The sequence below is a fragment of the Sorex fumeus genome, unplaced genomic scaffold (genome assembly GCF_029834395.1).
Source record: "Sorex fumeus unplaced genomic scaffold, SorFum_2.1 ptg000003l, whole genome shotgun sequence".
NCBI classification, from domain to species: Eukaryota; Metazoa; Chordata; class Mammalia; order Eulipotyphla; family Soricidae; genus Sorex; species Sorex fumeus.
Window position 1 is genome coordinate 19,486,685 of NW_026606060.1, and position 24,456 is coordinate 19,511,140.

Genomic DNA, 24,456 nt, shown 5'->3' on the forward strand with positions numbered 1-24,456 from the left:
TAAAATGCTACAGCTGATTTAAATACACTGAATATAAATGATTTTAATTATCTTTTAAGAGTCAACCATGAAATTCCTTCCTAACAAAGCTTATCAAACAAAAAGATGAGTTAACATATATTAATACCATTTCTGGCCAGAATTAGTAACATAATTTGTCCCTTTCCACCACTTCCCACCCCCTCACTGCAATCAAGTTTAACTTACCTGTGAAATTAACCAGTAAAATACCCGAAAGCTATTTTATGAAAAGCAATTTGACAATGGAAAATCTGTAATCTTCTGGTTTTTAAAATAATTTATTTCGTAGGTCTGTTTTAATTTCATGTCTCAGAGCATACATTATTTAACCAAGAGGTGCTGGACAGAGATTGTAAAAAGGGAAGAAACATTTAGAATAAGAAACCACCTCAGTTCCATTAGAATTTGATCCTACCTTGTAAAGTCTTGCAGGATAAAATTTTTATCATACTTCTTTTGTGCTTACAAAAAAAACATTAACTTCTGAATTTCCAATGTTGTAAATAAAAAATTTTTACAATTAAATATGCATTCAATTGACATACAAGGCAACCAAATAATTGTCATCAACATTAGCATAATGGGTATTTCCTGTCACTGCACTAACATTAAACTAAACTTCAAACCACAAAAACATTGTGACTAACATTAAAAGGCAAGCTGTAAGATACTCAAAGCTTATAAAGGACAAATTGCACATGTTAAGATGGGACATCATTTGACAAGGGCTGGTGGTGTGCATATGGCTGCTTTTTTTTATAAGAAGGCCACCGGCAAACAGGGCAACAGTGTCGGCCCCCAGCCAACCACATCACAATGCAATTCTGGTGGAACACATGACCACAAGGCAATCCCATCAGCAAACATCCATTTTCAAAATTCTCTAGGCAAACAACACATTCAGTACAGTGCAGCATATCAACAGGCCAAGTTAACCAATCAGGTTCCATATCTTCATTAGTGCTATAGGATCCATACGATCTCCCCTTCCTTTCATATGGGCTGGTCTGACAATATTTATTGGCACATGAACAAGCCTCAGCATCACAGTGACTTGCTCTTCCAGGAGAATTGTGAACCATGCTTTGCTTATCTTCAAATACTTCCTTCTCACTGCTAAAAGTGTCTGTGCTCTCGCTGTCTGAGTCATTTTCAATGTCTTGAGAACCCTCTGACATTTCTTCTTCAGACTGGACTCCAAGACATTTAAATCGCCACATTGGCAAGTTTTTTATATAGTCAGTAGGTATCAGAGGGTGAAGCCAAAGGTCAGGGAAAGCTAACCGCTCCAAGAATAAATCAGGGTCTTCATCCCAATCAGATTCTATAGGAAAGTTCTGGAAGGAAGCAATCGGGTGGAAGAGGTAGCTGGTGTACCAGTCCCACAGACTTGATAACCATTCTAAGTTATTAGCATTGACTTCATCGTTGTTGTTGCGCCGTCTCTTCTTCTCAAAGTAATCAATGAGTAAACCATGTCCAAGGTATGTACTAAGAAACAGGGCTGGGTGTGAAGAATAAAACATCCAGTCTGCCCTTACCCATGAAGCTAGTGTGGTTGTATTGGAGTATCTCAACAATTTTAAGCTATATTCATAAAAGCTATCTAAGTAAGGGAGCTGTAAAAAGCCCAACACAGGTAGCCAGGAAATAATTAACAAAGAATTATATGTCCCTAAAGTGCTTATGAGAACCACAAATCGCTTTATGGTGGCTCCTTGTGTTATAAATAAGTCCATCCAAGCCATAAGATTAACAAGAACCAGGCTCAAAACAAACAAATCATTTACTTCAGGTTGTAATGAGCGCAAAAAAGAATCCATGGCCTGAAGAGATATAAATTCACCTGCGTGGTTTCCGTATCTGTAAATTCCCTCAGGAGTTCTAAGGATGTACGATGGCATATTATATACACCAATATCTGTCATATAACTCTTGTTGTCCCAATTTTCCACATTAACAAAAATAAACTCAACTCTTCCAGTAAACTTTATACTGAGTGCAGAGAAGAAGGCTGGGGGTTGATCAAGGTTTGCAAACAGGTATATTTTTACCCAATACTGATCACTTTTATTCCATTCTTGTTTCAAATGTTCAGCATTATAAATAGTTTTGATCCGAGAGGCTGCATGAGCAGTTATCCACTTAAAAATGTGCTCTACTTCAATCTTGCGTCCACTGTATTCTTTAAGCATAACTTTCCCTTTAGAAGTACTTGTTTGTGGAACAGACATAATGAGTGTGGATCTTACCCAGCCTCTTCTCCTGCAGTATCTGTAAGAGAGAAAATTACAAGTAAGCACCTAGGCTACTAAATCATCTTTATGTTCTGCAGATAACTTGTTTTCACATGATAGGTTTGTTTACTGTTTGAAGAATACCCTGTCTCCCAAACCAAAGAAACTCCAAATTAGCAAAAGTAATAGCAATTCTTGGAGTTATACAAGATAAAAAGCAAACACTTTTTTTGCATTTTGTTCATTTTTTTGGTAGGGTTTTTGGGTTTTGTTTTTTTTATCTCTAAGTTTTTTTTTTTTTTTTAGAGAAAAGTATGCCTTGAAAAGTCTTTAAGTCAAGGGAAGCAGCAAATACTTCAACATTTATATTATTGTATCTGTATCACTGACATTTATATACTTACTACTATACTATATGCTAAGATCCAAAAGCCAGAAATTCAAGTTGGTAAGTTATTAAATTCTATTAAAACACAGAAAAATGTATTGCATTTAGTAATTTTACTAATTGCCCATTTTTAAATACAGCACATACCACAATACCTGACATTTAAGGGCACTGTTTCAAAATAAGGTGCTTAAAGCTCTATGAAGAATATAAAACAACATAACATGAGGCTGACACCTAAGCATAGTAGATACACGGGACAGATAGATTGCTCCATAGCTGGAAGCCTGCCTCATGAGCAAAGGGGAGAAGGCGGCTGGAATAGAGAAGGGATCGCTAAGAAAAAGATGGCTAGAGGAATCAGTTGGGATGGGAGATGTGTGCAGAAAGTGGATAAAGGACCAAACACGATAACCTCTCAGTGTCTGTACTGCAAACCGTAATGCCCAAAAGTAGAGATTATGGCGAATCATGTCTGCCATGGAGGCAGGGGGCGGGTGGGAAAGGGGGGTTATACCAGGGATATTGGTGGTAGGGAATATGCACTGGTGGAGGGATGGGTGTTTGATCACTGTGTGATTGTAACCCAAACATGAAAACTTGTACCTATCTCATGGTGATTCAATAAAATTAAAATAAAAAAGTAGCACTGTCCTCCCATTGTTCATCGATTTGCTGGGGCGGCCCGGTAACGTCTCCATCGTGAGACTTGTTACTGTGTTTGGCATATCGAATATGCCACAGGGAGCTTCCCAGGCTTTGCAAAAAAAAAAAAAAAAGCTCTATGAAGCAAACTCTATAGTTTGTCTTATTCTCTTATATTCTTCATGCAAACAAGAAAGGAGAATTTAATATGAAGGAAACAAAGATAGCAAGTTAGAAGATAAAAAAGATTTAAGTCAAAGGATGACTCTCATTTGCCAGCTGGCCAAGTACAAAAGAATTTAATTACAACATTTGCTTAGATTTATCCATCAGGTCATTACTGAAAATTATTTTGGAAAAAGACAGATTTTTCTTGTTCTAGGTGTGACATGTCTCTCCTCCTCCCAAACTAGATTAACTAGTGAGAAGGAAAAAATGAAAACAGTTGTTTCACAATGGGAATATAAGTGAAAACATTTTCTATTTCTTTTAAAGTATTTTTTCCTAAAAACTTATCTGTGGAATTTTGTGGTATTTAAAATATAGTTTTTAAATGACAAGTCAATAAAGTTTTGAAAAAGAAAAAAATACCATGGAGATGCATTTTGTTCACTTAGATTTGTGAACAGGTGATAACTATGTTTGATTTCTTATTTTGCTATTATGTTGATGTAAAATTCATTAAGTGCAGCCAGAGGTATCGAGGTCAAGGCACAAACCTTACCTCTTTAAGGCCAACCAAGATTTAATTCCTGGCACTATATATGTTCCCCTCAGCACCACCTGGAGTGATCCCTCAACATATAGTCAGGAATAAACCCTAAGCAGAGCTGGGTGTGGCCCAACAACCCTTCCCTGCCCCACCCCCCATCATTAAGTGCTATGCTTTGCAATGTACATATATCATAGTTTATTAAATAAGTATATTATGTACATATGTAATCAATAAAGAGAAAGGAGTCTTGATGTATATGGCATATGTCTTTTAATGATGATATTAATTTTCTCAGGAATTTTGTGATCTAATTGAAGATAAGTAACGGCAACATGTTATGACAATAATAATGATATGGTGAAAAAGGGGCTGGAGCAATAGCACAGCGGTAGGGCATTTGCCTTGCACGCAGCCAACATGGCCAACCCGAGTTCGATTCCTCTGCCCCTCTCGGAGAGCCCGGCAAGCTAACGAGAGTATCTCGCCCACACAGCAAAGCCTGGCAAGCTACCCGCGACATATTCAATATGCCAAACACAGTAACAAGTTTCACAACGTTACTGGGCCCGCTCGAGCAAATTGATAAACAACAGGAGGATAGTGATAGTGATGGTGAAAAAGAGGTTTTCAGCATTAAAAAAAAATTGAGATCAAGATGATAACTATTCAACATGGGGTTGAAACACATCCTACTGAATAACGGTATTCTCTGCCCAGTTACACCCCACAGTAACATTCTGTTTTTATTGTTTGGTATTTGGGGACACAACCAACAGTGCTCAGGGGACATTCCTGGCAGTACTGGGGAGACCATATGCACTGCCAGGGAGTTGAATTGGGGTGGGAAGATGCAAGAGGTAACTCCGATACTGTCTCTCGAGTACTGCACTGACATTGTCAACACTCTTTTGGGGGTATCTTTTATCCCTCCATAATTTTAAAGAAAATAGAAAAAAGGAAACCCTGACTAAGCACAGCTTCTGTGACAAGAATAGCTCTTACTCCAGTTCGAAGCCTTTTCAGAAAGATAAAAGGAAACATGAACATAAGAAAATTAAAACTGAAACAAGTAACTGTGTACCAAAATATTCAACTGTGTAATGAAACTGAAGATAAAGAAAAACTGTTTTTTAGGAACAAAATATTACAGTTGCAATCAACCAAAAAAGCAAAAGCTGCTCAAAAATATCTTTGATCTCTTTAACATTCCTATTAATATCAAATAAAAAGGACTTTTTCAGAAGAAAAGCTAGAAAAAATATACTAACATATACTGGAGTACATAGAAAACAGAACGTGTTAGGACACACAAAAACTTCCCTTCTTATCACCAACTCTTTGGGGTCCTTCTACCATATATCTCCTATGTTTGCAAAACAAGTACAGTGAGAGTTGGTGCAAACTGGGATGAAAAGAGCAAGGCAGGAGAATCAGAGGTGTAGCAGTGGTTCAGGCTGGTTTTCTATGGCCTCCCATTGTGGCCAACACATCTGAGAGACATAAATCCCCTAAGCCATGCAATCAAATCTGTAATAGAAACAGTATCATATGTGCCCTCTGGAGCAGCACTAAACATCTTTCATTAATATTTTAAGAGGCTAATTAAAGGTGGTGGTTGTAGTGTGGTAACATTGTACTCCTAAAAAATAACAAACAAATCATTTCTCTCTTGTAAATCACTGTTACTGCAATAAAAACTTTAAAGCAACAATAACAAAAGAGGTTAATTAAATGAATGTACCAACATTATTGCTTTGTATCACTAGAAACCAAAATTTCTAGTCACTAGAAGCATCTCAAAGAAGACATAATGGAAAACAAACAAGAAATAACTGAGAGGCTTGCAAAACACAGGACCCAAAAGAAGAAAGAGAGAACAAGGGGGAATGCCCTGCCACAGAGGCAGGGTGGGATGGGGGGGATGGGGGAGTGGAAGGGATGCTGGGACCCGTGGTGGTGGAGGATGGGCGCCGGTGGAGGGATGGGTACTTGATCATTGTATAACTGAAACCCAAGCACAAAAATTTGTAAGCCTATAACTGTACCTCATGGTGTTTCACTAATAAAAAAATAAAAAAGAAAAAGAAAAAAAGAAAAAAAAAGAAAACTGAGAGTGAAAAAAATTCCTATAAGAAAATAAAAACAGCCATAAAGAAAATAAAAATAAAGGTAGAAAGGGCACTTGGTAGATTAAAGGGAAAGAAGGTGAATCTCAATTTGGGAACCAGTTTTAAGGAAAAGGGTATATCTAGGGATACTCATATAGCAGAGAAAACAGAAACAAAGGGCTAAAGAAATGTAGGAGATAGGAGATTTGGGCCACACCCAGTAGTGCTCATGGAGTACTTCTGGCTCTATGCTCAGAGGTTATCCCTGGTGGTGTGCAGGGCACCAGGTAGTGTCCTGGGTTGAACTGAGGTTGGTCATGTGCCATGCAATTGCTCTAACTCCTATACATACTGTCTGTCTGATCCCTGAAAACACAGTCTTTACTGGGTAAACTCCCCTTTTGAAAGAACAGAATCAGAGAACAAGAGCTCAGAGAAATTGCAAGTTCACAAAAAATGTTTGATTAAGTATCTGCGAATCTGTGTGCTAAACATTATAATTGTTGCCAGTTCAAACTGTTTTCTAAAATCATTCTCTTAATTTATTTAACAAATAAATTCTGGGGCCAGAGTGACAGTACAGCAGATAGGGCATTTGCCTTGCACGAGGTCAATCCAGGTTCGATCCCTGGGATCCCATATGGTCTCCTGAGCACCACCAGGAGTAATTCTTAAGTATAGACCCAGAAGTAACCCCTGAGTCCCACCGGGTGTGACCCAAAAAGCAAAAGAAAAAAAAAAAAAGGAAACAAATTCTGGTTAGCACTTATATCTGGAATTGCTTAATCAACTCACCTGGGGTCACTGGAACAGTTAAAAGTGCCTGTACGTATTCCAAATCTTGATACTTTTTTCACCATTTTTTCCCAGTGGATTTTACCCACCAAGGGACTTCTGTCATTTGCTATGACCTATTCCCGCCAAAAAAGAAAAATAAAACACAAAATATCAATTACCCAGGAAAAAGTACACCATTTTTTGTTTATAAGTTCACTTTTTACAAATAGATACTGTCTCGAGTTCTTTTCCTTTTATGTCATATTATCAATATAATTCTTAAAGAAAGAACAACTATCCAAGTAGAAAACTTTGCAACACAAAATACTGGACATAAAACATCCATGCTCTGTGACTCTTCCATAGAGAGGAAAGTAGAATCATATTTAAAAGGTGAGCCACATATGGACATGTAGCGTATCTAAGTGAAATGAAAGAGAGGGACAGACATAATGGTTGTACTCATTTGCAGGATAAAAAAACAAACAAAAAACACCAAGAACAAAACCCATGGTATGAGACTAATACCCCCCCAAACAGTAAAAATCAGGGTCAGGAGGGCTGGTCCATGATAGGAACCTTGACACAAGTTGGGCGGGGCAATTAGGATAGAAAAGGAAACAGTATGACAATGATAGTTGGAAATGATCACTCTGGATAAGAGCTGAGTGCTGAAAGGAGGTAAATGTTACCTTTCAGTACCTGTATTGCAAACCACAATACCTAAAATGAGAGAGACAGAGACAGAGAGAGAGACAGACAGAGACAGAGAGAGAGAAAAGAAAAATGTCTGCTACAGAGGCAGGCAGGATAGAAAAGGAAACAGTATGACAATGATAGTTGGAAATGATCACTCTGGATAAGAGCTGAGTGCTGAAAGGAGGTAAATGTTACCTTTTAGTACCTGTATTGCAAACCACAATACCTAAAATGAGAGAGACAGAGACAGAGAGAGAGACAGACAGAGACAGAGAGAGAAAAGAAAAATGTCTGCTACAGAGGCAGGCAGAGGTGGCGGGAGGGAACTGGGGACACTGGTGGTGGGTAATGCACAGTGGTGAAGGGATGGGTGCTGGAACATTGTATGACTGAAAACCAGTTATGAACACCTTTTTATTTCACAGTGATTCAATGAAAAAAAAAAAAGGAGAGAAAAGGTGAGCCATGTTGCCTGCCTATGGACTATGCTCTAGAATTAAGTTACACAAGAAAAAAAATGGTACTTGAAGTCATTGCTTTGGAAACAAAGTTAAACAATAATCCAAATAAAGCTGAATATAAATTATCATGTGTAAGTTAAACAAGTTCAAATTATGTTTCATAATTACAGAGCCAGGAGTCAGACACATGTTTTCTATTAAGCTATATTTTAACTAAGTGAGTACTTTTTGTAAATAATTGTAAAAGGCTCACAAGTACAAAAGTGGAATCACTGTATCAATTCTACACTTTTGACTAACTTACAACTTGCAGATAGCTTTGAAACATAATTAAAACAATTTAAAAAAGACTGATCCCTGAGTGCAGAGCAAGGTGTAAACTCTGAGCACCACTGGGTGTGGCCCAAAACAAACAAACAAAATTAATTAATGTTCCAGGTGGGGTACAGCAAGCACTGCAACTAAAAGGCGCTATGCAGCTGCCACAAGTGCAATAGCCCAGGGCGTGAACACCACACCCAGCACACCACAGAGCCAAAAGAAGGGAAAGGGAAAAGATTTTTTTAAAGGAAGTTAAAGGAAAAATTACATTCAGAGCATGAAATAACTTTTCTCTCAGCCTTTCTTTTTTGTTTTTATTTTTGGGCCATACCCAGGGTACTCAGGGTTTACTTCTGGCTCTGCACTCAGGAATCACTCCTGGCAGTGCTCTGGGGAGCATATGGGATGCTGGGGATTGAACCCAGGTTGGCCATGTGCAAGGCGAGCATCTTACCCACTGTGCTATCTCTCAGAGCCCCATCAGAGTTTCTTTTTTTTAACTTTTTTATTAAAAAGTGAGATAGACCCTTACAAAGCTGTTCATGATTGGATTTCAGTCATACAGTGTTTCAATAGCCATCCCTCCACCAGTGTACATTTCCCAGCACCAGTGTCTCCAGGTTCCCTCCCAACACCCCCCCCCCCACCTCCGCCTCTATGGCAGGCACTTGCTTTCTCTCTCTCCCCCTCCCCCTGTCCCTTTTGTGCATTGTGATTTGCAATACTGATACTGAAAGGTTATCAAGAATATCCCTTTACCTGCTTTTAACCCTCAGATCTTGTCCAGCGTGATAATTCCCAGCTATTATTGTCATACTGGGCTGGAGCGATAGCACAGCAGTAGGGTGTTTGCCTTGCACGCAGCCAACCTGACCAACCTGGGTTTAGTTCCTCTGCCCCTCTCGGAGAGCCCTGCAAGCTACTGAGAGTATCTTGCCCGCACAGCAAAGCCTGGCATGCTACCCGTGACGTATTCGATATGCTAAACACAGTTAACAATGACAGTGATTGTCATACTGGTCTCTTCTCTATCTTACCTACTCTCAGCCCCACACAAACTTGTGGTTAGTTCTAACCAGTGACTAGCCCTCATAACCCGTTTTCCCTGGCCATGGATATTAGTCTTCTACTATATATTTTTTATATACCACAAATGAATGCTGTCATTCTGTATCTGTCCCTCTCCTTCTGACTCATTTCACTTAGCATGATACTCTCCATGTCCATCTATCTGGGGCAAATTTCATGACTTCATTCTTCCTAAAAGCTGCATAATATTCCATTGTATAGATGTGCCATAGTTTCTTTATCCATTCGTCTATTCTTGGGCACTCAGGTTGTTCCAGATTATAGCTATGGTGAATAGTGCTGCCATGAATATTGGAGTGAAGATGGTGTTTCTGCTGTGTGTTTTTGGGCCCCAGGGTATATTCCCAAAAGTGGTATTGCTAGTTCAAATGGGAGCTCAGTTTCTAGTTTTTGGAGAAACGTCCATATTGTTTTCCAAAAAAGTTGAACCGGTCAGTATTTCCACCAACAGTGGAGGAGAGTCCTTTTCTCCCCACATCCACACCAATACTGGCTGCACTTGTTCTTTTGGATGTATGGCAGTTGCTGTGGTGTGAGATAAGATCTCATTGTTATTTTGATCTGCATCTCCCAGATGATTAGTGATGAAGAGCATTTTTTTTCATGTGCCTTTTGGTCATTCAAATTTCTTCTTCCCATCAGACTTTCTAATTAAACCTTTCTTCCTTATTCCCTAATAATCTGATTCTGAATCAAGGTAGAATTTCAATAAAGATACCACCAAAACAAACAAAATACACACACATACTCATTCTTTCTTTTTAAAAAACACCAAACAAAAATACCAAAATGGGAATATGAAACAGCAAAATTCTCTTCCTGAAGCCCATCTACTTGATTTATTTCGAGCTGAGGTTATAGAGACCAAGTTTATTTTGTTGATATTATTTAATTCAAAATTACAACTTCACATACTCCGGGAGCCTCTAATCTTTCTAAGAGGAAGGGCCATTTTCAAGTTCACAAAGGCTCCAGGAAGTGAAATCCCAGAGGGTGGTGAAATGAGTGCTAAGAGTGAACTCCCCGGAAGGGTTAACAGGTGGTCCAGCTGCCTCCTCTGTGGCCTCCTTTGAGGAGTCCAATACATTTCACAGGGCAACAGGAGAGAGAACCTGGTGGTGACACTGTCCAATAGCCCCTTTCATAAACCATGTATAGCTTCATCCTCATACCAACACATTACTCTTAAGCTTAATAGGAGCACGCACACACACACACACACACACACACACACACACACACACACACACATACTGGGCCTTAAGCCAAATTGAGGGAGATACAAGTTATTATTCAAATATTCAAATGATTGAAGTAACCATAACAATTTGAGGACATGATCTTATAGTAAATGAAAGTTCTTTCTGAGAGGGATAATCCTGGTTACATTACTCAACAAGTCCCTAGTTTTACATTTTCCTGTCATCCAAAAGTTTTACCTACGGAACATGAATATTAAATAAAGCAGGCACTTCACTTCATTTCTACCAGTTAGTAAAATAGTGCTCCTTTCATCAAAGAAATCTTAAACTTACTTTTCATATTACTTAGAAGTACCAAGAAATATCTCTGTAGGATCCATAGATAGTATAGCGGGTAAGTTTCTTGCCTTTGGCTGACATGGGTTTGATCCCCCACACCATATAAGGTCCCCCCAAGCCCTCCAGGAGTAAGTCCTAAGCACAGAGCCAGGAGAAGGCCCTACACAATGCCAGGTGTGTCCCCCCGCAAAAAATAAGTATCTGTGCAATTATATCGCCTTGTTCTTTGCCCTCTTTTTAAAGAACTCTCTTTTCATTTTCTCATTTCCTGATCAAGACTACAAATAACCCAAACATTTCAGTTCTGTTTATAATAACATTATTATTAAAGGGCTACCTAATAGTTACCTAAAGCAATGAAAGATCTGATCCTATGTCTGGAGGCATCTTTCAGTGAAGCAGCTGATGACTGACTATACAAGTACCTTTTAGACTTAAGAGCCCCAAAGTTAGGAAAGAAAGAAAGAAAGAAAGAAAGAAAGAAAGAAAGAAAGAAAGAAAGAAAGAAAGAAAGAAAGAAAAAGAAGTTGGTCCTCCTGCAATACCACTTCTGGGAATATATCCCAATGGTGCAAAAAAGCACAGTAGAAGTGACATCTGCACCTGTATTTTCATTGCAGCATTGTTCACAATAGCCAGAATCTGGAAACAACCCGAGTGCCTGAGGACAGATGACTGGTTAAAGAAACTTTGGTACATCTACACAATGGAATACTATGCAGCTGTTACGAAAAATGAAGTCATGAAATTTGCTTAAAAGTGGATGGTTATGGACAGTATCATGCTAAGTGAAATGAGTGAGACAGAGACAGACATAAAATGACTGCACTCATTTGTGGAATATAAAGTAGCACAATATAAGACTGACACCCAGAGACAGAAGAGACAAGGACCAGGAAGATTGTTCCATAGTTGGAAGCCTGCCTCATAAGTTGGGGTAGAAGGCAGCTGGAATAGAGAAGGGACCACTAAGTCAATGATGGTTGGGGAGCGGGGGGGAATCATTTGAGATGGGAGATGTGTGCTGAAATTACATGAAGGACCAAACGTGATAGCCTCTCAGTAACTATATTGAAAACCATAATGCTCAAAAGTAGAGAGTGAGTATGGGGGAAATTGTCTGCAATAGAGGCAGGGGGAGGGGTAGGAAGGGGACATACTGGGGACACTGGTGGTGGAAAATGTACACTGGTGTAGGGATGGGTGTTTGATCATTGTATGACGGAAACTCAAACATGAAAGCTTTGTAACTGTATCTCATGGTGATTCAATAAAAAAAAAAAATCGGTAACAAAAAAAAAATCCTATACTTTTTCAACAAAGGAAGGATCTCCCTTTCTGTATAGAATGTGACTTGCATTTTTATAGTGATAAAATGCTCATAAAGTATTCTTAAAAAAAAAGTTAGTCTCAGGAACTCTCAGTTACATCTCAGCCAAAAGACACAAATACAGAGAGGTGGGAACTGAAGCAGAACCACGAATGTTTAACCCCAGGACCTTATTTATTCAAGTAGCTGTTCGAACATTTGCTTTAAAAAATTCAATAACCTTTAACTAAGAGACACATAAAATGAAAAAAAATCCCTGGAATTGCACAAAAGCAGTTTATTTGACTCCGTGACAACATTCATGCAATTAGAAACTGCTTTATCCAATGCACTATACAGTTATGCTGCTCAATGGGAGATAGGGCATAAATCTGTTGGAAGCGTAAATAAATAACCATGCTAAGATGTGAGCATTTTAAAAAATACGACCCACCTGGTTGACTCATGTGGACAGCAAATGTCAGTCTATTAGGACTCTGTCACCAGGAAGAGCTCCCAACTTATATATCATACCCAGAAGTATGCAGAAAAATTCTGCTAATCTTATTGAAAGTGGAGGTATACTCCTTGACAGTTCGGGAGATGGCTGCATTCTCCATGGGGAATGTTTTCAGACTAGAAAGACATTAGATGAAAATAAAGCCTGTGTTCCAAGTCTCTAGAACTGGTAAAAATAATTCTTCCACCCTCTTTCCAGGGAGTCTTCCTCTCTAACTGGCACCCCCATACTTGCTCTGTACTTCTTGCAGCTTATTAGATATTTTAATAAACTAGTTCAGCTTATTACAGTTTAGTAATTTAGTCTCTACTTCGATAACACGGGCCCTAAAGACTTCAAATATATAATTTCTGTCAGAGTAAAAGTCCCTTCACAAGTGATCTGCCACCCAGAAAGTTTTCTGGTTACACATCAGGATAACTAGCACCTTACAATGCAATCACACACACACACACACACACACACACACACATCAGTGTTCTTGACTCAATCAAGACACAAGGATTTCTAACTCAGGCATGCATGACGGGGGGAGGAGACTTGAAATACTTCAAACACAATTCAATATATTTAAAAATATACCTTTTCCAGAGGGGAAAGACTACTATTATCCTCAGCTTCACTGAGGACTTCGTTTGGAAAATGAACTTTGTATTCTATTAAATGTCTTCTGAATCTCTCAGTAAATTGGCACCATCAACGCAACATTTAATTCAACTAGGAAAGATAATCAGTATATGGTTTTCAGTATTCTACACTTTTTAGTAAACTAAACCATGTTGGTTGTCTTCTGGCACACACTTTATTTTTCATCTCTGCCCTCAGTGCGTATCACAAGGTTCAGTGGCACACACAGATTCCAGTAAATATTTGCTAGATGATGCGATAAACAGATGAAATTGGTGGTTAGCTAATAAATGCTGCAGAACCAACTCCGGAAAAGAACAAAGAAAGAAAAGGAAGCTCTGGGGTTACTCTTTAAGCCTGTGTTCCCCTCCCTCCCCTCCCCTCCTCTCATCTCTTTTTCCTCCTCTTCCTCCTCCTCCTCCTTCCTCTCTCTCTCTCTCTCTCTCTCTCTCTCTCTCTCTCTTTCATTTCCTCTCTGAAGAAATCTGTTCTCTCTAGAACATATATTCTTCTCTCTCCTCAAACCTTTCTAAGTAAATTTCATCTAATAAGAACTAAAAAAAAAAAAAGCTATGATTTCTGTTGTATGCTGATTTCTCCAGTTTAAAATCTCTCACATGACCAACTTCAAGTTACTAATAAATATGACATCTGTGAAGATGGATTTGAGAAGAGATGCTAACAATCCCTTTGTGTAGCAATATGAGTTGACTCCAGCAAACCACTAAATGGAACAGAATAATATGTGGTGTGATGTACCCTTAATTTCTGTTGTCCATCTCATGTAAGTTCAGTTAAATTTACAAAGAAAAAATAAACAATTCCTCAATCAGGAGAGATATGCTATAATGTTTTCCACATCTTCCAATTATTTCATTGTAATGAGTTTCTAGCTTCAAAAATATAAACCAACTTTGAGTATGTCTAAATAAAAGTAATAAAAGCAAGGATGAGTGATTCAAAAATCAAAACATTATTTGTTGACATTGTCACTAACTTTGAGTAACAAATATCCTTCACCAATATAAGGATAAAATGCCATGTTTTAAAAGTATTGTCAAGAAAAAAAAAAGGTTAGACTCTCCCCAAGACTATTGTGTAAGAGTAAAGATAAACAAATGTTTTCAGCCAAACATGAAACATATTAACATAATACTTCAGTAAATACTGACACAAAGCTTTACTTTAAATCATACGAAACTTTGTATTACTACCTCAATTTCTGATGTGACAAAGTGAATAGGAAACAGTTACCACAGTTCTGAAGCATGACTTAAGTCTAAAACAAAGAAACAGGATAGGAGATATTCAGGATAAACCCATAAAGCATCATAAATTATGCTAACTTGTCTAGACCAGAAGCCTATTCATCTTCCATTTGTGTCTCTGGCCAAATTTCTTTTAAAAGAAATGTAACTGTCAATCTCCAAACTGAACAGCTCACTGCAGATTTCTCCACACCCTAATTATCTAAAATTTTAGAATTCCGGGAGCATCTTATGCTATTCAGAACAAGCAATACAAAAGAGAGTATGGGGGAGATTGTCTGCCATAAAGGCAGGGGGAGGGGTAAGAGGATGGGGGATGCTGGGGACATTGGTAGTAGAGGATGTGCACTGGTAGAAGGTTGGATGTTGGAACATAGTATGACTGAAACTCAAACAGTGAAGCTTTGTAAGTGTATCTCACGGTAATTCACTACAGAAAAAAAAGTAATGTGAAGTTTATGCCAAATTCCATCAGCTTAATCAATGGCTAAATAAATAGTAACACTCCTACATTTAAAAAATAAACAAACCAACAAAATGTCCTCAGAATTTCTGAACTTTTGGGGAGCCCCACTCCCGTGTTCTGGGGCAGGAAGGGGGTTAGGGGTTGGGCACACCTGGCTGTACCCAGGTTTACTCCTTACTCCTGTAAGGAGTACCTCAAGGATCACTCCAAGCAGGTTCACAGGACTACAGGGTGTGGCAGGATTTGAACAGGTCAGCCATGGTCAAGGCAAGCACCTTACCCACTAGACTTTGTCTCTGACTTTCTGTTTGACTATTTGTATTCAATCTGAGCAAGGAATTTATATGACATGTATACATGAAGCCTGGATTTGATCCCTGGTACTACAGAGACTCCCCCCAGAACTAAGCTGGGATAGTCCTTGAGCACCACTGGGTCTAGCAAAGAAAAACCCAGAAGTACTGAAGAGTATGGAATGCATGCACTTGGGGGAGCAAGGAAGAAAATCAAGCATTGAACTTTGAGGGGAAAAAAAAAAAAGAAAAGAAAAGTCTTGTCTTCAATTTGTGATGCACAAACTGGGTGGCAGCAGACCCTAAGAAGAAAAAAAACTGGGAAATACAAAGATAATGAAGGATAAAAGCTTTGGACAAAGCAAGAAAATTGGAGCTGCTCAGCTGGAGGTCTAGGCCTGAAGGCTTGGTACTCAACTAGCCGTGCTGGGGTAAAGCTGGAGACTCAGCTCACACGCTGGGCATTCTGCGACTCTCTCCCTTGCTCCCAAAGCAGCTTTTCTGAACACTAAATAGAAAAGAACAAGAATCCAAATTGCTAAAAGCTGAATTTTTGCAAGTTATCCTGTATAACAGCTTAGATAAATATGATCTGGGATGGAAAAAAAGCAACTGGGAATATTTTCAGCTGAAATTATAGCTAAAAAAATGAAACAAAACAAAAAAGCCCCAAAGTCAACCTCCTTTTAAGAGCTTAAACTCAACTGTCTATGCTGATTAGCTCAGCTGGTGAGTTCTCCATGTGAAGGCCAGGGCTCAATTCCAGTCTCAGTTGTCCTGCCAGAGACTGTTCTGGAAGCCCAAGCCAGTCTCTTGTCAGACAAAAGCCACTGCCCCCAAGGAGCATACATCATAAATTTTATAATGAACAGTACAAATTGGAGGGTCACTCAAAAAGCTGAATGTGCCCTATTGCAACATTTTCATATACAGAAAATATGTAAGTTTATTCCATTTTTCTTCTGTGTCAGTTTTCAATTGGCTATGAGGTCTTAAAATATTTTCAGAGAAAAATAATTTGGTGACTAGGATTTATGATCCTAGCACTATTAATTCAGAGACCTCCTTGCCTCTCGGTTTCCTTCCCAGTTAATTTTTCTTATGAACACTTTCCCCTCATGCTACAGTAAATATTTATTTAATGCCTTCCTCTCCCAGCTGGAAAAGGAGTTGCCTAAGAGGGCAAGGAGTAAGTCTGGTATATGTTCTTGATATATCACCAGAGTCTGGCACACACATACCTGCTGAATAAACTATTTGATTTTTGTAAACTCTGGAGGGGATTTGATCCATGGTTAGCTTTTACAGGCCAATAACAACAACAACAAAAATAGATCATTTATAAACCAAAAATATACAGCTAATTAATGAAATAGGATACGTAGTCTATAGTTAGCACTTTTTTGTTTGTTTGTTTTTGAAACACACCCAGCTGTGCTCAGGGCTTACTCCTGGCTCTTCAGGGATCACTACTGGTGAAATTCGGGAGAACCATATACAATACTGGCAACAAACCTGGGTCAACTGCACATAAGGCAAGCACCCAACCTGCTGTACTGTATCTCCAGCTCATAAGCAGCATTCTTATACATCAAAATAATTTCCAGACTTTTGACATCCTCGGAGAGCCCGGCAAGCTACCGAGAGTATTTGATATGCCAAACACAGTAACAACAAAGTCTCCAATGGAGACGTTACTGGGCCCGCTCGAGCAAATCGACGATCAACGGGAGGGCCTTTACCTTTACCTTTTTGACATCCACCTTCCAAGTCTGGAAGGTGTTCACCATCACCGGGGATATTGGGAAGGCAAGCATCCTTACCCCTGAACTATCTTATAGCACCCCCTACCTCACCCCACCCCACCGCCCCTTTACCGTGGGATCATTCACAGTGAGAGAAAACATTTAAACATAAAGCAGATGGGCTATACATTTAAACATAAACTATAGAACTGACTGTAGCACTGTCTTCCCATTGTTCATCAATTTGCTCGAGGAGGCACCAGTAACATCTCCATTGTGAGACTTGTTACTGTTTTTGGAATATGGAATACACCATCGGTAGCTTTGCCATGTGGGCGGGATAATCTCGGTAGCTTTCCTGGCTCTCCGAGAGGGGCAGAAGAATCTAACCTGGGTCGGCTGCGTGCAAGGCAAAAGCCCTACCTGCTGTGCTATTGCTCTGGCCTATAGAATGGACTATTCAAATCAATTTCAATAACAAAATGAAATGACCAAAACTGCTAAGTCTTTCTTAATCAGACTACAGAAATAAATGTCTGCAAAGGAAATATAATAATTTAAAGCTTTTAAATTATTAAAAGCCTATTTTCCAATACCAGTAAGATTATATAGAAATAAACTAGTATTTGATGCTTTATAAACTGCATACTCATAACCTCCTCCATTACTGAACTTAAAATTACTCAATTAAAACAGAGATAGATAAATGGGACTATCTTAAACTAAGAAGCTTCTGCACCTCCAAAGAAACAGTGACCAAAATACAAAGACAGTCTACAGAATGGGAAAGGATATTCGCCGAATACACATCTGACAAGGGGTTGATATCAAGGATATATAAAGTACTGGTTGAACTCCACAAGAAGAAAACATCCAACCCCATCAAAAAATGGGGCAATGAAATGAACAGAAACTTTCTCAAAGAAGAAATCCGAATGGCAAAAAAGCACATGAGAAAATGCTCTACATCATTAATCATCAGGGAGATGCAGATCAAAACCACAATGAGATACCATCTCACACCTAAGAGACTGGCCCACATCCAAAAGAACAAAAGCAATCGTTGCTGGCGCGGATGTGGCGAGAAAGGGACACTCCTTCACTGTTGGTGGGAATGTCGACTGGTTCTGCCCTTTTGGAAAACAGTATGGACGATTCTCAAGAAATTATAAATTGAGCTCCCATTTGACCCAGCAATACCAATCCTGGGAATATATTCCAGAGAGGCAAAAATATATAGCCGAAGTGACATCTGCACTTGTTTGTTCATTGCAGCACTCTTTACAATAGCCAGAATCTGGAAAAAATCTGAGTGCCCAAGAACAGATGACTGGTTAAAGAAACTTTGGTACATCTACACAATGGAGTACTATGTAGCTGTTAGAAAAGATGAAGTCATGAAATTTACATACAAGTGGTACCACATGGAAAATATCATGCTAAGCGAAATGAGTCAGAGAGGGATAGACATAAAAAGATTGCATTCATCTGGGGGACATAAAGTAACAAAATAGGAGATTAATACCCAAGAATAGCTGAGATCAGTACCAGGAGGATTACTCCATGGCTTAGAGGCCAGCCAGGCATTCTAGGGGAAAGGGCAGCTCAGATAAAGAAGGGAGCACCAAATAAAGGGTGTTTGGAGGATCCTCCCAGGATGGGAGAAGCATGCTGAAAGTAGACTATGGACTGAATATGATTGCCACTCAATGCCTCTCTTGCAGACCACAACACCCAAAAGGAGAGAGAGAACAAAAGGGAATGCCCTGCCACAGAGGCTGGGTGGGATGGGAGGGGATGGATGTGGGAGGGATACTGGGATCCATGGTGGTGGAAAATGGGCACTGGTGGAGGGATGGGTACTTGATCATTGTATAATCGAAACCCAAGCACAAAAATTTGTAAATCTACAACTGTACCTCATGGTGTTTCACTAATAAAAAAAAAAAGAAAAAAAGAAAAAAATTACTCAATTAGATTTTATTTACAGAATAAAATGTCAACACATATGAAGATTGAAAGTAAAGACTTGAATATCTAATGAAATCACCTGCAGAATCCCCAGCATCAGCCTTTTCATCTAATGAATTATTATTATTCCATTCTCTCTCTTTCTCTCTCCCGAACCCCCTCCCCATTTGAAGCCAGGTACAATAGAAAATCTATCTGTAAACATATTGCATATTAGTGCTAGGATCAGATTCAGGTGTCTGAATTCTGCATTTTTCTATTACATTCGTCAGTCATTGTTTTTAGAAAGAAACACAAAGAAGCAGTTATTCTGAATTTTATATACTAAATCAAACTTTGCCAATTCCAGTAATTATAACAGCACTATAAAAGACATCAAGAGGAGGCTAGCTAGATAGCACAGTGGATAGGGCGTTTGACTTGCACACGGCCAACCAGGGTTCGATTCCCAGCATCCCGTAGGATCCCCCCAGCACTGCCAGAAGTGATTCCTGAGTGCAGAGCCAGGAGTAACCCCTGTGCACCGCCGGGTGTGACCCAAAAAGCAAAAAGCAAAAAGACATCAAGGGAACTCAGATTTAATCCTAGTTCAGTGTGATACCACCTTGGACAAGCAAGTTCACCCTTCAAGGCCTCAAACAAGTCAGTGTGATATGAATAACCACATTTTAGCCATTCTCAGACTACATTCAATTTAGTCAAATTCATGCTATAAATTTACCCCCATGTTACCGTAAGTGAGGTTGTGAGGTTACATTTTTAAAAATGCTAAATAACTAATACAAGGCAATGCTATAAAATCACATTCATAATAATTTTTTAATTTACATTAAGATATATGACTCATTTACCATGAAAGGTACATAAACCACACTTTGCAAGTACAAAAGATGGTGTTTAATACCCTTCATAAAAGCTCTAAAATCTCAGTTTTGATATCAGAAAAGCAAGGTTTTAGAAGAATCTAATTGGGCCAGAGAGAAAACACAGCAGTAAGGCACTTGCCTTGCACACAGTCACTCCAGGTTAAATCCCCAGCACTACATTTGGTCCCCAACATACTGCCAAGAGTGAGCACTGAGTTCCCCAGGTGTGACCTAATCACTCCCCATCCCCACCAATGTTCTTTTCAATACCATAAGCAAAGTAATGAGCACTCTGCACTGCCCATTCTTGCTCTATATAAACTAAGTTGGCTATTTATGTAAGAGGATTCCTTTGTTTTACTTCAGTGTTTCCTTTAGATAAAAAAATAATTTGGATCACTGAATTAAAAACTGTACTGAACACAGAGAAAGAGTACAAAAAAGCTTTTTTTTTCTTTTGGCTTTTTGGGTCACACCTGCTGATGCTCTGGGGTTACTCCTGGCTTTGCACTCAGGAATTACTCCAGGCAGTGCTTAGGGGACTATATGGGACTGGAGATTGAACCCAGGTCGGCCATGTGCAAGGCAAATGCCCTACCCACTGTACTATGGCTCCGGCCCCCCACCCCATCCCAAAAGTTAAGCTTCTTACAGTAATAAAAATTTGTCAACTAAAGTGAATTTGCTTCTGCGGATTCTAAATAAAAATAGTCAATCCTCTTTCCCTATCCTGTTCTTCAATTTTCATTTTCCTTTATTTGAAAAACTACTTAGAGAGGACCCAAGAGCCTCCCAAAGAGAAGTGAGTTAAACCTAAGAAACATGACACAAATACACAAAAGTATCACAGCAAGGGAATAATGGTACTTTGGCAAAAACAATTTCTTTTCTATCTCTGTTTCAATACCTGAACCAGCCAGATGCCATCTTTTGTGTCTTCTACAAGCTCATAGAAGTGCATTTCACCACTGAAATTGGTACTAGAAACTGATTCTGATGCTTCTTCTTCCTTGAGTGCAGAATACAGTTCACCCTCCATTAAATCACCTAAAGAAAGGCAAAAATACTGATTAGATTTCAAAAATTCTGTATTCCTAACTTCAATTAATTCACTTTAAAATTATGTATTGTAGTCTGATTGCAGTTTGTAAGAGCAGACCCTTAATATAACCACTAAAGATTCACACATTCAGTTGTATATAATAAGAACAGACTATGTATCAGGCAAAACTTAATAGAACACAAAAATCCATCTTCTCTTATGCTTATATTTGAATGGTGTCATCACACATTTATTAGAAAATTCTTGAATTTGTCTAAAGTTTGTCTTAAGTTTGTATAAAACATATTCAGATTCAAATAAATTTTGAACAGCCTGACTAATAATATACTTGTGACTTACAAGATTTAGAAATGGATTTATAAAATGTGCCATCTCCACCTGCTTAAAGTAGAAACAGGATATCTAACTGAGATAAAATATAAATTCTACATTCATACACAAGTATATGGTATAAATTTAGAGTTGTATCATCAAATAACAAGAACACTGCCAAATTATATCAACTTCGCCTTAAATATTAAATACGAAAATACAGTGTATCACAAAGCAGCAAACTGATTCACAATGAATACTTGAATTTTAACATTATATTGCTATGCCAAGAATTCTCTGCTATTAAAACATGGTCTATTAAAACAATGTTTTCAAGGACTGTGTTCTTTAGATTATGACTGACTTCATGAACAACCAAAATGACCAATTCATTTTAGTCCCCACCCCACCCCAAAACCAGGATTAACAACTACTTGTGTTTGCAAGTACTATTGCTATGAAAAGTGTTTGACTTTGGCAGCAAAGGCACTTCTCATTTTCTAAACTCAAGAGTTTTTTTGAGGTGGTTTTTTTAAAATTCATTTATTTTTACTTTAGTTACTCCATATTTTTCTCTCTGTGGTAGAAAGTAGAAATCACCATAAACCAATCAGTAAATGAAAGGCAAGAAAAATGCAGAGTTGTTTTCTCAGAAGAAAAAGTAACCCACTTTTTACAGAATGGGCTACTTCCTCTACTCTGGTTGTGAGACAGGAGTTCAATAAATCTTAACATACCAAATAAATGTCTAATGAACACCACAGAAATCAATTATTTCCTACATAGCTAGAAGGTCATAAGAGTGTGTGTGTGCATGTGTGTGACTGTGCATGTGTGTGTGTGTAGGGGGATGTCTAGTAAAAGACACAAATGATATTCCTGAAACAGCAACAACAAAAGAACCATCAGTTTACAAATTGCTTCTTATGGCAACCCCCAAATGCCTTTCTCAAACTACATTTTCCCTCCAGAAAGTGTAGAGAAACAAAGACACAGTTTGTCCAGGAGTGAACAAAATTTAATCATGTTTCTCAGTCCCACTCCCAAATCAACCGTTATTGAAAATGCATCTTTTTCAATGTTAAATGTCCTATGGCACTATTTTGATTTCATTTCTCCACCCTTCCAGGTTGAAGCATCCAGACCTGAAAGTGGGGAGAAGTGGGTGACGGAGTACACATCTAAGATCCAAACATCTCTTGAAAAATTCTGCTAGAAACCTAATAAATCCTTTCAAAACAAAGCCGGCACTGATTCAAAATACTCACCTTCATTACTCCAAAATATGAAAAGCTCATACATACTGGGCAGTGTGTACTTCATCTACACTAAAACTCATTCCTTAAAATGTTACATCTAAATGTTTCCTTGAGAGTATGGAGTCCAGTGATATTTCCCTCTCTGGTATTGACCATTACTGGGTATGTGTATGGGAGGGGAGGGGGAAGGCTATTCTGTACAGATCACATTTTGGCCTTTCTCTTTTCTTAGATCCTTAGAAACTTCAAGTGCCAAACCATCTCAAATTGAATGTACGGGATGACATTCCTGAATTTTGAGTTAAAAACACTCCATTTAGTCAATCATGCTAACAAGTAGGCTTGAAGATACCACCTTTGAAACGACCAACCCCGCCGGGAAATAATTCGTTCCCTTCTTCAAACGGGTTTACGGAGTGGGGGGAGGGGGTTCTAGAAAAAGCTGGACAAAGAAATCCAGAGCAGCTCTTCCAGGGGCTCAACCTCCCAGAAAACGTTTCATTGGGTATGTGTCTGCGTGTGTGGCACCAGCAGGTACAGGGAGCAACGTACGGGTCTCCCCCTGCACCTGCACCAGGTACTGGGGGTTGACCCTCCCCCTCCGCCTGATACTCGCCTGACTTTTCCACCAGCTCCCGGACATCCTTCTTTTCGGGCAGCCCCGAGTACCCCAGGCCCCGGCACTCCAGAATGGTCTTCAGCTTCTTGAAGCTCAGAGCCACGGGGTCCACCAGCTGAGTGGCGAAGATGCCAGTTTCGTACCACACAATGGCTTCAAAGAACCTGGCCAGGACGAACAGGACCAAGAAATAGAGAAGCAGGAAGAAAAGCTTCAGCCACATCTTCCCCTGCGGCGTCTTCTCTCTTTGCAGAGAGCCCGGGAGGCTAGAAGGAGGGTGGTCTTGGGGGAGGCCGGTGCGTGTGCTCAGCGTGTGCCCGGGCCTTTGCAGCTGGCACCGCGGCTCATCCCCGGCCGGGAGGCAGGTGGGTCGGGGCGTCTGTGCCCAGCCGGGAAACGACGAGGTGCGGAGGGGGCGCGGGGCCTCCCAGGCCAGAGGCGAGAAAAAAGCCAAGGGGCGGGGGGCGGAGGGGACGCTTTAAGACAAAAAGACCCCAATCATCCGACAGCAGGAGGAGCGGGACGCGGGCTAGAGGACGTTCCCTCGGGCCGGGGTGGCTGATCCAGGCGGCGGGTCGGCTCCCCGGCGCCGTCGTCTCCGGGGAGGCCCCTTCCTGCTCCCCCGCTCCGCCCCCCGGCGATTCGGCGCGGCTCAAACGCGGGGGTCCGGGCGGCGGGGAGGTCCAGGAAGCGGCGGCGGCGGCGGCGCTGGGAAGGTCCAGGCCCGCGGCCCCGCGCGGGTAGGAGCGGCCGCCGCTGCGGCGCACCGGGCGCGCAGGCCCCAGGCCCCGCCGGCCGCGCAGGCTCCCCGAGAGGCGCGGCGGCCGCGACGGCGGCGGCTCCAGGGTCGCTCCGGCCGCCCGGCGGCGCCTTGCGGGCGGGCGGCCCGGGCCGGGGTGCGGAGGGGAGCTCGGAGCGCGGCGCGGCGAGACGGTCCCGGAGGCCGAACCGAGCAGCAGAACTAGGCCCGACGCGGCTCCGCCGGGCAGCTCTCCCGAGGTCCCCCGGCCACGCAGCGCCCGCCCCGCTCCGATGGGCGGCGCGAGTTCCCGCCGCGATCCCCGCCGCCCCCGCCGCGTGAGGCCGCCGCGTCGCCTCCCGAGCAGATCAGCTGCGGCCGGGCGCCCAGTCGAGAC

General features: G+C 40.4%; 1 protein-coding gene across 1 annotated transcript; it reads right to left on the reverse strand.

Annotated features, from left to right (window-relative positions):
* Positions 1 to 275: 275 nt before the first annotated feature.
* RNF103 (ring finger protein 103) lies at positions 276 to 23,543 on the reverse strand. The gene is made up of 4 exons (XM_056115743.1): positions 23,318 to 23,543; positions 20,975 to 21,114; positions 6,910 to 7,025; positions 276 to 2,295 (listed from the first exon to the last, which is right to left on the reverse strand). The coding sequence occupies exons 1-4, from the start codon at positions 23,541 to 23,543 to the stop codon at positions 723 to 725; spliced, it is 2,055 nt and encodes a 684-aa protein (XP_055971718.1). The 3' UTR covers positions 276 to 722.
* Positions 23,544 to 24,456: the final 913 nt, after the last annotated feature.

Coding starts and splice junctions, on each gene's coding strand:
- RNF103 (XM_056115743.1), bottom strand. CDS start 23,543: ATGTGGCTGAAGCTTTTCTTCCTGCTTCTCTATTTCTTGGTCCTGTTC. Junction 21,115..23,317: donor GGAGCTGGTGGAAAAGTCAG/GCGAGTATCAGG, acceptor GCCTTTCTTTAG/GTGATTTAATGGAGGGTGAA. Junction 2,296..6,909: donor AACTGTTCCAGTGACCCCAG/GTGAGTTGATTA, acceptor TCTCTCTTACAG/ATACTGCAGGAGAAGAGGCT.